The following is a 14,350-nucleotide window of genomic DNA, read 5'->3' on the forward strand; positions in this document are numbered from 1 at the left end:
CGCCTCCGTAGTGTAATGATCAGCACGCTCGTTTACTGTACTGGAGGTCCCGGGTTCGATTCCCAGGAAGGGTCAAAGAAATATAAGTGACTTTTTCACTCTAATATTTGTTCAATATTACCCTGGACTGGTACCTGAAGCGGAAGACTGCTCACCTTTCTTTCATGCGCTAATGATAAAAATAACACTGCGTTTATTTGACGCAGTGCCCTATGCACCATCGGGTATGGATAAGGGTATAAAAAAATAGGACTTCAATATGTATTTCTCGGGAGTAGGGAGTAGGGGTAATAAAACAAAACATGTCCATTCTGCTCTTTTATTGAATATTTAAAAATTGCTTTTTACACCGAATGTTGCAAAGGAACATTAATTAATACAAGATAAAGTTTCATTTTCTTTCTACCAGTTCTTGTGTTAAGCGTACGCGGATCACACAAAAACGCTCAGAGCACTCACAAATACTGTATAACAAAATAGATACATTTTATTTCTCGGGAAGCCTCTTGGCCCCCTTGTATTAAACCTCGGTTACGCCAAACTGATGTGTATCGTAATGAAGCAACATTCTCTAGAAAATATTCTCCCTCTAAACCCAAATCTGTTTTTTTTTAAACTTTTTATTTTGAAGTTTCCCGGCCTCTGGGGACCTTTCAATAATTATATCTAAATCCTAACTACCCTACCTACCCTAACCTAGGGCTTCTAGACTAGGCTGCTCGGTAGAACATCACACTAAAGTACGCGGCCGGAAGAGTGTGGAATCTCCGGTCCGCCGCAGAAACCGCAGAGTGGAGTCGTGAAGAGAGGTGGACGCTCCGAGGGCAGCGAACCCCACCCGCGTCTACTCTAACTATTCTACTAACACCTAACCTACCTCCTACTGGGAAATAACTTAGGTTACTTAACTTACAGGCTAGAGTAAATCTTCGATTAGTCCGGGAAATATCCGTTGGCACATTTCCAAACACAACATCAAATGTTATACTTCCCTTAACCTAGCAACGTATTCGACTAAACCGTCCTTTTTGGCTTCATCGGGAGCTTCCCGCTCGTCCTCTAAACTTCTGGAATCCTTATCACCTGTGTCCTTAATCCTACCTTACGCGCTAAATAAATCTATCCAACTCGACCCGGCCCTGCGACCGCAAACAACATTCCTAATCTTATGCGTCCCTCTCAGAGACTCCGCTTTTTCAATGTTCAACAATCACAGAGGAAAGAGAAGTGTCCTCGTAACGAGCGATTAGTCAACTAAACCAGCACCCGTACATCTTAAATCTACGCCTAATTAAAGTCTGTAATAGTTATCACGCTGTTTATCCACAAAAGCCAACGTGAAAATAAATTAATAAATTATAGCGGTATCCTCCGGATATACTCGGCAGTTTCTATATTACAGTTCAATTTCAGTAATCGCGCAAGATTCTCTCCTGACATTGCGCCGAACCCAAATATTGTTCGTACGGCACGACCACCTCTTCCCCACTCGGCGTGTGACCATTTGGGAAGTGCTCGAGTCGAAATCAGTGTGAATCGTCTCTCGAACCGGAAGGCATCCCTCCGTCATATCGCAGGCGATTTCACCTTTACTCTATACAAGGTTAAACTACTTAGTTGGTGTTCTTTGTAAAAGGGATCATATCAGCTCAACGTTTCACTATTCCTAGATAGTGTCCGACAGTCCCGATGCAGAACCGCGAGGATCTACCGTCCACCGCGGGCAACCGGTAACCAACTCTCTCTCCCGCAGAAAGCTAAATCTTGATATTGAATCGGCGCAAAATGAACATTTAACTTTACGTCTGTTCAAAAAATAGCTCTGTACACTATTGTAAATATTTTTGTCATTTGTATATATTACACGTTTGTAAAAATAAAACCTCTTTCGAAGACAGTCAAAAATGACTCGCGTCACATTCAAAAACTGAATGTCACAAAAAGGGGATGGGCTTTGACAACTAACAGGAAGACAATCTAGGGACAACGGAATACGGAAGACTGTCCTAAGTAGGTTGGTGCCAACAGTTTTCTATCGTGGATTAGTGCCCGCAGTTCTCTATTGTGGGTCAGTGGCCACAGTTCTCTATCGTGGGTTGGCACCCACAGTTCTCTTTTGTGGGTTGGCACCCACAATTCTCCGAGTGGGTCAGAAACCACAGTTTTCTATTGTGGGTTTGCGCCCACAATTCTCTATTGTAGGTTAGTGCCCACAGTTCTCTATTGTGGGTTGATGTCCACAGTTCTCTATTGTGGGTTAGCGCCCACAGTTCTCTATTGTAGGTTAGTGACCACAATTCTCTGTTGCGGGTTAGTGACCACAATTCTCTATTGCGTGTTAGTGCGGCTAGCGGAGTCGAGTATCACTCCGGAAGCGAAATTTGTGAAATTCCACTTCTACAGAAAAAACAGTCTTTGACTCAAAAAATACACTTGACATATCCTCGGCTATTGATTCAATTTACACGGTTATACGATCATCGGGTGTACGGTTACTCTAATCTACGTCGGCCGTTCGCCGCTCGAACCGAGAATGCATTTAAATCTTCTAGAGGTACAAAACAAGTCCAAAAATGCCAGTCTTAAACAAGGCATATGGTATTATACATACCAACACTACAAATTTGCTCGGTTAATCCGAGTAGCCAACAAAATGTCTCGTAAATCAGAACGCCGCTCGCGGATCGCTCCATCGATTCAATAGAATGGATTCTACAATATTACGAGTGCTATTCTGCACATTCGTTTTATACCCAATATTTTGTAACAAAAATATAACATTTACAATACATTACAATTTTACACGCGAGTACTACATGTGTGATAAATATTTCATTCAAGATGGTATTTTATCTCCGGACATATGACACAAGTATTCACACGATAGTCCGATAGAATGTTTCATAAAGGTTCTCGAAAACTACTCTGAATTAGGTCGTTATATTTTGAATATTTCTCGGAAAGTTAATAATTCTAAGAGAAGACAATTAAACCGAGTGTAAACATACAGTTGTACATTAAGTATAAGTTTCTTTGACCCTGATATTAATTTTAAAGAAGCTTCTCCTGTTCAATGCAATCTAACGAGGCCGAAGGTCGAAAAAGAAGTTTATCAAAATGGATCTAGGATAGAATTTTTAAATATGAGTAGAAAATTTACAATTTGCAAATGGAAAACATCTAAGTCTTGTTTACTGGCTTTTACAGACTGCCATAGGAAGTACAATATTAAATTCTAAATCATTTTGGCAGATCGTTCAGAACTGAGCAATTTTTGAGAGATTTATATATAAAATTCATATCAATAATGACAATACAACGTTCTTAAAAGAAATCAATTTGTGATTATTTTTTTACATGAAGATTGTTTGTATTCTTATAAGTATTACCTTTAAATTCTTTCAATAACGAAAATCAATAAAACCATTAGGTTTATATTAGCAACTGTTACTTAGTTGGGTTTTGACAGCTGGTTTGCCTTGAAAGGATATTATCAAACAACGCCTATTATAGACAGCTTATTCTCTTACAAATGTTTTGTTCCTAAATACAACGCTCGTATAAGACCACTTTTTCAGTTCATTAATGTAAACACAAGACAAGTTTTGAGAACTACAGATGTTCTCATCTACAGGTGAAAATACAAACGTTTGTGAAATGCAAGTCATGATTACATTAATGAATTAAAAAATAAGTGTTTTATTTGTATATTTTAATCACTTTTTCCAAAAGTTAATGCCAAATCAGTATATAATAGTCTTCTACATTTCGCTCATTTGGTGCAACAATGACGTAATTTTACTTTTTTTAAAATGTCAAAATGTGCGGATAGATTACCAGGAAAAAATTCGACAGAATTAATTTTGTGGTGAAATGCTGCAAAATGGTGCGAGTGTCATTGTAGAATTGAAAAATGGCGTCATTTCTGTTGCTACAACGTCTGAATGGCATCTCCTGTAATATTTTTAAAAGCGTAATTACGCCATTGTTGCACCAAAGAGCGATTTGTTTGAAACAAACACTTTATTGTTGTCATTCTGTTAATCAAAGTCAAGGTTTACAATTGAAAATTCCCTCAAAAGGCTGGCTAAATGGGATTTTCGTTATTTAGAATAGCGTGGAATCCTTCAAAGCAAACGCCACTTCGATTCATCAATATACCTCTAGACTAGGCCATACAAACAAATACAAACTAATGCGATGAGAAGTTTTGCATAGAAGAGGTCGATCATAAGCTTACAAATTAAGGATTTGAAAAGTTAACGCCATGAAAGAGCAAGATATATTTTCCTTGAAACAGCTGGTTGTTATTAGTCAATTGTGCACAGTGGTAGTTCCGGAAAACACGTCTTCCTTCTTTGTCCGCGAAGTGTGTGTTCGTGCTGGCTGGTAGACATCTGCAACAGAGAGCGTCATATTACAAGTTTACTGCATTCTGGACTTTTACCACAAATATTACTTTACAAAAGCTGCTTTTATTATACATAATTCGTCACCCCAAAGCAATAGTGGATTATCTATTCGTGCTTTTGTACTTTTTTTAAATAAATTTATAAAAAAAATATTTTTATAAATTTATTTCCACTATCTCTGAGGCATGACTCTGGCCAATATCTGTACCCGACTTCTGTTCTTTGGACACGTTGCGCGTGGCAACGAGGATAGCCTGGAACGACTAGTTGTGATCGGTAGCCTGGAGGGAAAGAGAGGGAGAGGAAGATCCCCACACGATGGACCGATCAAATTAAGGCAGCAGCAGGCACCTCAGTGGTTGGAGCGCTATGTGCAGCGCAGTCAAGGGATAACTGGAGAAGAGTCATTGCTTTTGCAAGGGTCACAACCCTCAGCAATGAGGAACAAGACGGAGAAGAAGAATCTCTGATATCCCATATACAATGAGACAACTACTGAAGATAATAAAAAACTCCATGCAACAGTAAGATATTTCCAGATTAACATATTATATGTCAAATTTAAATTGAAAAAATACTTTATATATTTATTACAATGATTTTTTATTGAAGTTAAATACATTTCCTGTCTAATAGCATATCAATCATATACGTTAAAGTTAACTTGACTCTGCTAGAACTCATGCGAACCTTAATGTCCGATTATCTCAGAACAGTGTTTTTCTAGATATCCCACTATTGCTTTGGGGTGACGAATTGTTACGTAGAATTAATGAAAGCAATATACGCAGTAGCAAGTGGCTGTCTTGTAAATAGTGTACCCATGATGGCTATGGTTGTCATTAGGTCACTGTCCCGATGGCTCAGAAAGTGCCCAGGTATTTTGTCAGCATGACAGCACAAAATGACAAATTTCAGATCAATTCTAGAACATTTTGTACGGAAAAAATTGAGATATAGACAATTTTGTCTTTTGTGTCTAATAAAGTGATAATAATAGTGTTCGCCTCCATAGTGTAGTGGTTAGCGCGCTAGGCTACCATGCTGGAGGTCCCGGGTTCTATTCCCAAGAGGGTCGAAATAAATATCAGTGATTTTTCAGTCTAATATTTATTTTATATGACCCTGGACTGGTACCTGAAATGGAAGGCTGATCACCTTTCCTTCGTGTATTTAACGATCAAGATAACACTGCTTCTATACGATGCAGTGCCCTATGCACCATTGGGGTGCGGATAAGGGTAAGAAGAAGAAGTCTAATAAATACAGAAAATTAATGGATTTATTACACTCATTATTTTTCGTAACCATTAAATGACACATACATGCTGCCCATGTTCTTCTTTAACCTTTATCTGCACCGAATGGTGCATAGGGCACTGCAGGGTTTTATTAAAATAAGAATTTATTCAATTTATTTTGACCCTTCTCGGAATCAAACCGGGTACCTCCAGCACAATGGAGGATTTTTTTACCGCAAATCATATTTTTACAAACTTATAGGCATATTTTAAAATATATATAGTAAAGCAGTATGTATATACATACTAAATAGAAAGTTTACAAAATGTATTAAAAGTATTGAAAAACAGTAAGATATAAGAATAATAGAGTAAGTATTATTACAAATAGAAATTAATATGAGAAATACAAAGTAATAATTATATTAAAGAAATGTAAAAAATTTGTTTTCAAAGTAGTTGATATATTGTATGATAGAATGAAAGTCGGACACTGGATTATTCATCTGACGGACGAAAAGTCAATTTAAAGGTGACTAACTTGGTACAAAACATGTATTGTTCTTCCCTTTTTTATGAAAGCTGGAATTCTGAGCATCCCAAGGGTTAGGACCTGGTATTTGGCTGGCTTAATCGATCACTTTACACACTTGTGTAAAGTTCACAAAGATTCTCCATTTATTTGGACATGTTGCCCGTGGCAATGAGGATAACCTAGAATGACTGGTTGTGATCGGTAGCCTGGAGGGGAAGAGAGAGAGAGGAAGATCCCCCACACGATGGACCGATCAAGTTAAGGCAGCAGCAGGCACCTCTGTTGGAGCGCTACGTACAGGGCAGTCAAGGGAAAACTGGAGAAGAGTTATTGCTTCCACAAGGGTCACAACCCTCAGTAATGAGAAATAAGACGGAGTAGAATGTTCACCATTATGCCCATTATTGAACATTCATATTGCATTTATTCTTGAAACCTGTATATATGCAATGATCTTCTAAGACGCAAGGATCTATCCTCCCACATACCGATAAGCCCTGGGATGCTCATACTTCTACCTTCTTTCATAAAAAAAGGGAAGAACGATAGATGTTTCATATCAAGCTTAAATTGACATCTCATCCTTAGGGCGTTTGTCCACTACACGGAATTACACAGAATTTTACCATCCGGCACGTCAGTTAGCATTTTCAAATGACGATTGGCTTGTGCTTTAGTCCATCTTTCTTCGGATCGGTGCGTGAACACGTTGCGCATAAATTCGATCACGCTAAACTGTCGTAGACGCTTTCATTTTTCAAAACCGGACTGCCGGACGGTAAATTCGAACAAGCGCCCTTAGGGTGAATAATCCAGTGTCCGATATAAACAATAATATTAATATTTTAAATAATAAGTAGTTTTAATGTTGTAAAAAGTATAATTCATTAATATAATAAAAATGGCAATGGTGATTGGTCGCTTTCACCACTTGGCATATATCGCTCACTCCTTTCAAGAACGTCATAAATCAAAAATCGTCAATTTTCAGTTGTGCATGTTTTCGGAATGCCAAGAAAATGAACTATATCCCAGCAAAAGCGGCATATTTTTAGCTTAATATTTACTCGCTACAGGGCAGAAAATGTTGTTTTTGGATTTTGAAGAAAAGGTATTGTTTAATTATTTTTTTAAATATACTTAATATTTTTCAAATGTAGAAAAAACCTTTTCAGGTTTCACATAAAAAGATCTGTTGCACAATAAAAAGTTCAATAGGTGGCTTGATATTTATTTTTAATAAATTGTGTTTTATTTTTAAACTTTAAAAACGTTCTCCTAAAAATCAAGTGTTTTTATTTATGACGTTCTTGAAAGGAGTGAGCGATATGCGTGTGCATAGACAGATGTTGCCTGTTACTATGTTATAATTAAGCAACATGTATGGCATCTATGCGTGTGCATAGACAGGTGTTGCCTGTTACTATGTTATAATTAAGCAACATGTATAGCATCTATGCGTGTTCATAGACAGATGTTGCCTGTTACTATATTATAATTAAGCAACATATATGGCATCTATGCGTGCGCATAGACAGATGTTGCCTGTTACTATGTTATAATTAAGCAACATGTATGGCATCTATGCGTGTGCATAGACAGATGTTGTCTGTTACTATGTTATAATTAAGCAACATATATTATCAGAGTATTGCAAGAAGCTGGTGGATTTGGATAAGAGCCGTCTATGCATTATAGTGAAACCTGGATTAATATTCAAATAAAAGATTGATATTCAAATATGTGTTTTGCATATTCAAAGTATCTTTTAATTGTCTTTATTGGGCTTATTCATTATTCTCAAATTTAGACCATGTGAGAACTTTACTGTAATCTCAGCAGACCCTTTGCTCATAAATCAAAGAGGTTCATTCTTCACTAGATGAGAATCAAATTGTACTTTTTTTCACTGAATTGGAAAACGGTTCTGTTGGGTAGACGCTCCACAGTAATGCTGGCATCGCGGGTTCGATAACCTTGAAAAATTAACTAACTAACCATCACGCAGCTTTTCCGCAAGGGTAGGCAGAGAGAATAGAATGTCACACCAATCTGTATTTGCAAACAATCGTTGCCTTTATCGCGTTCATGCATCTCCTCATACATACTCGCCGATTATTCCAATTTCTGACTTGACAACTCCCAAATACTTGATGTTCTTGATCATGAGGTGTCCCTAGATCTTACTCTGCTCCTATTTTCAATTAAATTCACCTCATAAATTTGTTTTACCATTATTTCCTCATTCATTTTTTCCATATGCCTAAACAATCTCAACACACCTTTCTTACTTTTATCGATAATGCTTATCTCAGCCTTGCATTTTTTTCCGTATTTCACCATTCAATCAAGTATCAAACATCATTTTGCCCCACATTTGTCTGAGAGATCACATTTCAACTGAATTCAGTCTACTTTCATGCTTCATTTGCCAACTCTATGCATCACTCCCATACATTAGAGAAAAATAATGGTATAAAAATATACTATGAAATACTAATAAAGTATAATGTTTATTTAATATCGCCTGAAGCATAGGGTTAATGATCAATATAATACTCTCTTAAGCTGTATTGGGTTCAGATAAGAGTTAGATGAATATTGATTGCTGACCCATTTTTTTACATGGGGATTACATTTATTATTTACCTTGCTTATTGTGTACAAGGTTTATAGGTCGAAAGTGGATTTTTGTTTCTTCTAACTAAAAAAAATATGTTTCATTTTAATCTGTGTTGGGAACAGGAATGCTAACCCGTTTATGTATGACATGACAGTAAAGTTTCCACAGAGGTCGAGATGGCTACAGCCAAGTTTCACCAAGGCGCCGATGGGGGGCGGGAAGAAGTTAGTAGCGTGACAAACTCACCGTAAGCCTCCCTTACTTGGTTGGGTAGGGCTGGTAGGCCTCGTCGGGGGAGGCGGCCGTGGAGTGGTCGGCGTCCATGGGCATCAGCACCGGCGGGCCCGCGTACCCGTACCCCGCGTGCGACGCCGTGATGTACTGCGGACCAACAACACACTACATTTAAAGTGTCCTTAGAGCCTGTTCATTTGAACAAACACCGCAAGATTTCACAGGAGTTGCCCATGCGACTGTTTATATTAACACACTTTGGACGGGAAAGGTATTTCTACCCGTTCGGCCAATTGATGCATAACTCTTACCACTCTGTAGGCCAGACATTCTGGCCCGTATGATTCTAGTAGGCAGCTCCGTGGGCCACAATGTCTGGCCTGGCGCAGGTATGAGTTTAATCATTGATTTCTCTATCACCCAAGTATATTCTACCAAAAAGTATTTGAGATAAATGCGATTAATCATCGCTACATATTGAATTAACCAACATTTCTTCAATAAAACTTTCCATTACTTAGATATAATCTAGGAAAAATAGATTATCATTTTGGGTGATAGAATATTTGTCAAACACTTATATTTTTTGGGAAAGTCAGTTGTTATCCTTCATTTATGACGGTTCTCCAAGGATACTCCTACTTTTTGTGACCAAATTTTTTCGTTTTGTAGAGCTATTATATTTCAAAATTTTGTGATATTAGTGTTAGTAGTTAAAATAACAGAAATTGCATTTTATGTGTTTATAGTAAATATTTTATAGTTAATCCGCCATGGAAAACGATGTAAGTTACACTTTCAAGTTCAATTATAAAAACGAATGGTCATACGAATTGCCAGACAGAGTATCCCAACATTAGGGAACCAAAATATTCATTTTAATGGTAGAATCATGGTGGCTGATCAGTTATGAGAAAAAATGGTCAGTAGGAAAAGGTTAAGGACGGAAAGGGTATTTTTACTTTCTGCGTCGACCTTATTTCAAAGGCAGAATAGAAGGAATTATCCAATGTTTTTACATGAATATTATATACTAATTTCTTCGTTAAGGTCTTAACTATATGTAAATAATCATCAAATCTGTTTATAAGAGCTCTATCTGCTTACTTTTGGTAGAGCGCAAGACGTTAAAAAACATTGTACAGATTGGAATTAGTTTGCAATTGTGATCAGTATACAAACTTAAAAGTAGAATTTCAAGTGGTATTCCACGAAGTGAACGATGAATGATAAAGAGAGACAACATTTGGAGTGTCCAATTACTTGTTCACAAAATCTGGATTATCTCCAATTACAGGAGTTATTTTCATATTATTTTTTGACATCTCATTAATTTGAGAATTTGACACGTGTGTAAAGTGATCACTCAAACCAGCCTATGACGGTCGTCAGCCCCGTAAATGCCCAGACTTCCATATTCTTCTTCATCTTTGATGAGATGTCAAAAAATAATATGATAAAGAGAGAGTTTACATGACAAGTTGAATGCACAAGTCACCTGAGGGGGAGCCAGTTGGAGGGCGTGTTGCATCAGCTGGGGGGGATATTGCTGTTCCGGCATCACCAGACCGACCCCCACCCCTCCCACCCCCCTCTCTCCGCCGCGCCCAACAGGCACCACGTACTGCTCCTGCACACAAAAAATATTTTCAAATTCCGTCGGACAAATTACATAAATTGGGTTATTGAAGATATTAACAACATTTTGAGTGTGTCCAAATACTTGTTCACAAATCTGGATTATCTCCAATTATAGGAGTTATTTTTTATATTATTTTTTGACATCTCAATATAGATGAAGAAGAATATACTCTGGGTATTTATAAGTCTGGGCATTTAGCCCCGTAAATGCCCAGACTACCTTATCTATGTTGAGATGTCAAAAAATAATATACAGTGAAACCTCTATCTATCGTTTCTAAAGGGACCTATTAAAATAAACCATGAATGCGGGAAAACAATGAATGCGGGATTAAGAAGTCAATACACAAGGAGATACAATCGAGTAAAGATACCGTCCTCCCAATCTGCATAACAATGGTTAGGTTGAAATTCTAAGCAGAATACAAATTTTAGACGCAAATAAATGTATTTATTTAACAGAACCAAAAAAATATTCAAGTGCGTTGTAGAAAGCTTTTAATTTTTAAAAGAGTGCATGCTTCTGAAAATAAATGTACAGGCGGCGGCTCCTTTTCATCAATATCGACCTCTGCTGTATCTGTCAACCTTTTCAGTCACACAAGTTTTTTTATAGTTTCTATCCCACACGTTGGAATATTGTCATCAATTGTAACAAAATTGAGAAGAATGTAAAAAAAAACAGACAAAATATGTCAAATGTGCAGGTGATTCAAACGATGAATGCGGTAAAATGGTAGATAGAAACGATTGATGCGATCTATCTTGTATGAAATGAATTTAGGACAGAAGAATTAAACGACACATCCGGGAAAACGATTATTCAAGGAACGATAGATAGAGGTTTCACTGTATTGAAGATATTTTTGCTTCATTATCTTTATGGAAAAGTACATTATTTACAATAAATATTAAAAAAATTACATCTCTATGTGTGTAACGGTTAGCGTGTTTAGCTACCGTGCTGGAGGTCCCGGGTTCGATTCCCAGTAAAGGGTGAAAATAAATATTAGTAATTTAAAACTCTAATATTTATTCAATATTACCCTGGGACTGGTCTCTGAAGTGCAGGAGTGATCACCTTGCCTTCATCTGTACGATCACAATAACACCGTGTCAATCTGATGCAGTGCCCTATGCACCATTGGGTACGGATAAGGGTTAGAAGAAGTTCAGTTAGTCAGCTAGATTCCGACCCGACGTTGGCCGGAATGACAGAGTACCGGATGCACTGTTTGAACTCACGGGGTCCATGGGGTGTCCCTGCAGATGGGGGTGCTGCAGCGGCACGTAGGGCCCGGGCAGCCAGTGCGTGGCCCCCATGGGGTACCCGCCCATGTACACGCCGCCACTGCGGTACATCCCTCCCAGCTCGGCTGACGGGGCGCAGCCGTACATAGCGGCACTGCTACCCCCAACTCCCTGGAACATTACCAAACATACATTCTTCAAATAAAATTCATTCAATCATTCTTCGAATGGTAAAATAAGGATATAATGCAAGCCTGAGATAAGCATTATCTATAAAATTAAGAAAGGTGTATTAAAATGGTTTGGACATGTGGCACGACCAAGTGATGAAAGAACGGTAAAACAATATATGAAGCGAATGTAGTTAGAAATAAATGTAAATACTCGAAAAAGTCAGGAATTGGAATAATTGGCAGGTATGTATGAAAAAATGTATGAATATAGAAGAAGCAATGAACGCTGAAAGCTAAGACAGTGGTGTGGCATTCTATAATATTTTTCTCTGTCTTCCCCTTCAGGTGATGGTTTGTTAGTTAATTTAAAAAGGGACATGTTCAATCTCGGCTTGTAATGTATGTTTGTGCTGAAATATTTAGTGCATGTTGGTCTTCGGGTCGACCAAAAATCGCATGTGTTAAACATTTTGCGTAGTTTTAAGTGTGTAAATTGTGCTATGGTGGTGAAGGGTGGTGGTATTGTTTGCATGCTGTGGTAGTGATTGTCCTGACGAAGAGACGGGTATGTCTCGAAACCGGTAGACATAAAAACCGGTAAATGCTTTATATATTAATAATATTGAGAATAAAAAGGACATTCGCAATTACATTCTCATACTATCTTGTGCAATCTGGACACTACCTATTGTCATAAGTCTTTGAGGAAAACTAAATATAAGAGTGAAATAAATCTCTTTATTTTGGCCCCTCAAGGTAGCCGTCGCACTTACACTCTACATGGATGCAAGAAGTAATTCAAGGTAGCTCACGCATAGAAGTTGATGTGTAGGATCCGCGGGCTCGCGCCAAGCCCTATCTGGAGTCTTGTATTGCGACTTCTTCTTGTTACCACCGTCAGCAAACTTCACGAGCAGCGGCTCCTTAGCACCGGCGAGCATACTTCCATTGAAAATCTGAAAACAATCAATAAACAGAGTCAGCATAAAATGATCACTTAACCTTCCCCTTACTGTGCCAAAAAAAACACGCGTTCTGGTACTATGTAGTCAATACACATGTAAAAATAAACAATTTGAATTCCAAAAAAAAATGGTTTTAGATAATGGCCTAAATTTATTGTATTTGAAGTTAAAAGTGATCTTTATTGAAGTATGATAGCTGAAAACATGAGAAAATAATTGAGTCAAGTACAAACGAGCGTGACGGTTTTTTTTAGCATAAATATACCTACGTCACTCATTGGCACATTTTTTATTATATTGTACAATTTTTTCCCCAATTCTCACCAAATATCTTAATAATGTGCCCGATAAGTGGTATTTGTTACAATTTTTTTTTTCAATGTGTAAATTTATTATTTATTTTGGAGGAATACCTTTTTTTTAAATAACAATTAAAAAACATTTTTTAATTTGTTTTTTTTTTTTAGTCCCACCGAGCCACCTTGTGTGTCTTATCGGTGGAGTTCTTTTTCCATACTTTTTTATTGTTTTTATCTATTTTAAACTAATAAACACAAAAAAAATTAAAGGTATAAACTATTTTACAATTTTCATAAAATTAACTCTTGATCATTAACCCATTCCTTTATTTTACCTAAAATCTTATTATTTATCACATTTATCGAGATATTAAATTAAACAAGAAATGTGTACTAGTTACACACCAAAAAAACCTATATAATTAGTTAATTTTATTATATTTATTTTGACTAAAATTTTCAAATAGTGTTTAGAATGGAGTTATCTGTTAAGACAAATAAAAGCGTGTATTACTTGTATGATCTGTTCGCACTTCTCCTTGGAGTCCATCCTGGCGAAGCCGACTCCCTTGCTGAGGCCGAAGGGGTCGCGGAGTATCCTGGTGCTCACCACCGGGCCGTACCGCGCCAGCATGCTGTCCACGTCGTTCTCCTTGAAGTTCAGCGGCAGGTTGGCCATGTACAGATTGGTAGGATCTTGCTCCTGCTGCTGCAGAGATGGTCACAAGCAAATCGGTCACACCGTTGAAATGTCACAAAGAAATCAGCTCAGTTTGTATAGACAGTATTTGATGAACAATCGCCCCGTTAGAAACCTTTCATTATGAAATATTTTCAAGTTGCTACACAATGTCATGTCAGCACTAAAACGGTTAGCTAAGTTGAAAATATCAAGAGATAACACCTGAACAAATTAATGAAGAGTTTGGTGAAACGGAACTTGTTGATTAAGGGCTATATATAATTATAATTGAAA

At 37.4% G+C, this 14,350-nt stretch overlaps 1 protein-coding gene across 22 annotated transcripts in view; it reads right to left on the reverse strand.

Annotated features, from left to right (window-relative positions):
- Positions 1 to 305: 305 nt before the first annotated feature.
- The window catches only part of shep (RNA binding motif single stranded interacting protein alan shepard), a 45,278-nt gene continuing 31,233 nt past the window's right edge, over positions 306 to 14,350 (reverse strand). For 6 of the 22 annotated variants that reach the window (XM_088275570.1, XM_088275578.1, XM_088275576.1 and 3 more), the window contains exons 6-11: positions 13,889 to 14,083; positions 12,923 to 13,066; positions 11,932 to 12,108; positions 10,544 to 10,675; positions 9,058 to 9,192; positions 306 to 4,397 (exon numbers count right to left, since the gene is read on the reverse strand). In XM_088275570.1, the coding sequence (XP_088131696.1) occupies positions 9,070 to 9,192; positions 10,544 to 10,675; positions 11,932 to 12,108; positions 12,923 to 13,066; positions 13,889 to 14,083 (771 nt within the window). In that variant the 3' untranslated portion in view covers positions 306 to 4,397; positions 9,058 to 9,069. The remainder of the gene's footprint in view (positions 4,398 to 9,057; positions 9,193 to 10,543; positions 10,676 to 11,931; positions 12,109 to 12,922; positions 13,067 to 13,888; positions 14,084 to 14,350) is intronic. The other 16 variants (XM_088275560.1, XM_088275568.1, XM_088275566.1 and 13 more) reach the window with 5 other exon arrangements.

This window comes from Brachycentrus maculatus, unplaced genomic scaffold (assembly GCF_059751285.1).
Source record: "Brachycentrus maculatus isolate JH-2025_06_01 unplaced genomic scaffold, ASM5975128v1 h1tg000913l, whole genome shotgun sequence".
Classification (NCBI taxonomy): domain Eukaryota; kingdom Metazoa; phylum Arthropoda; class Insecta; order Trichoptera; family Brachycentridae; genus Brachycentrus; species Brachycentrus maculatus.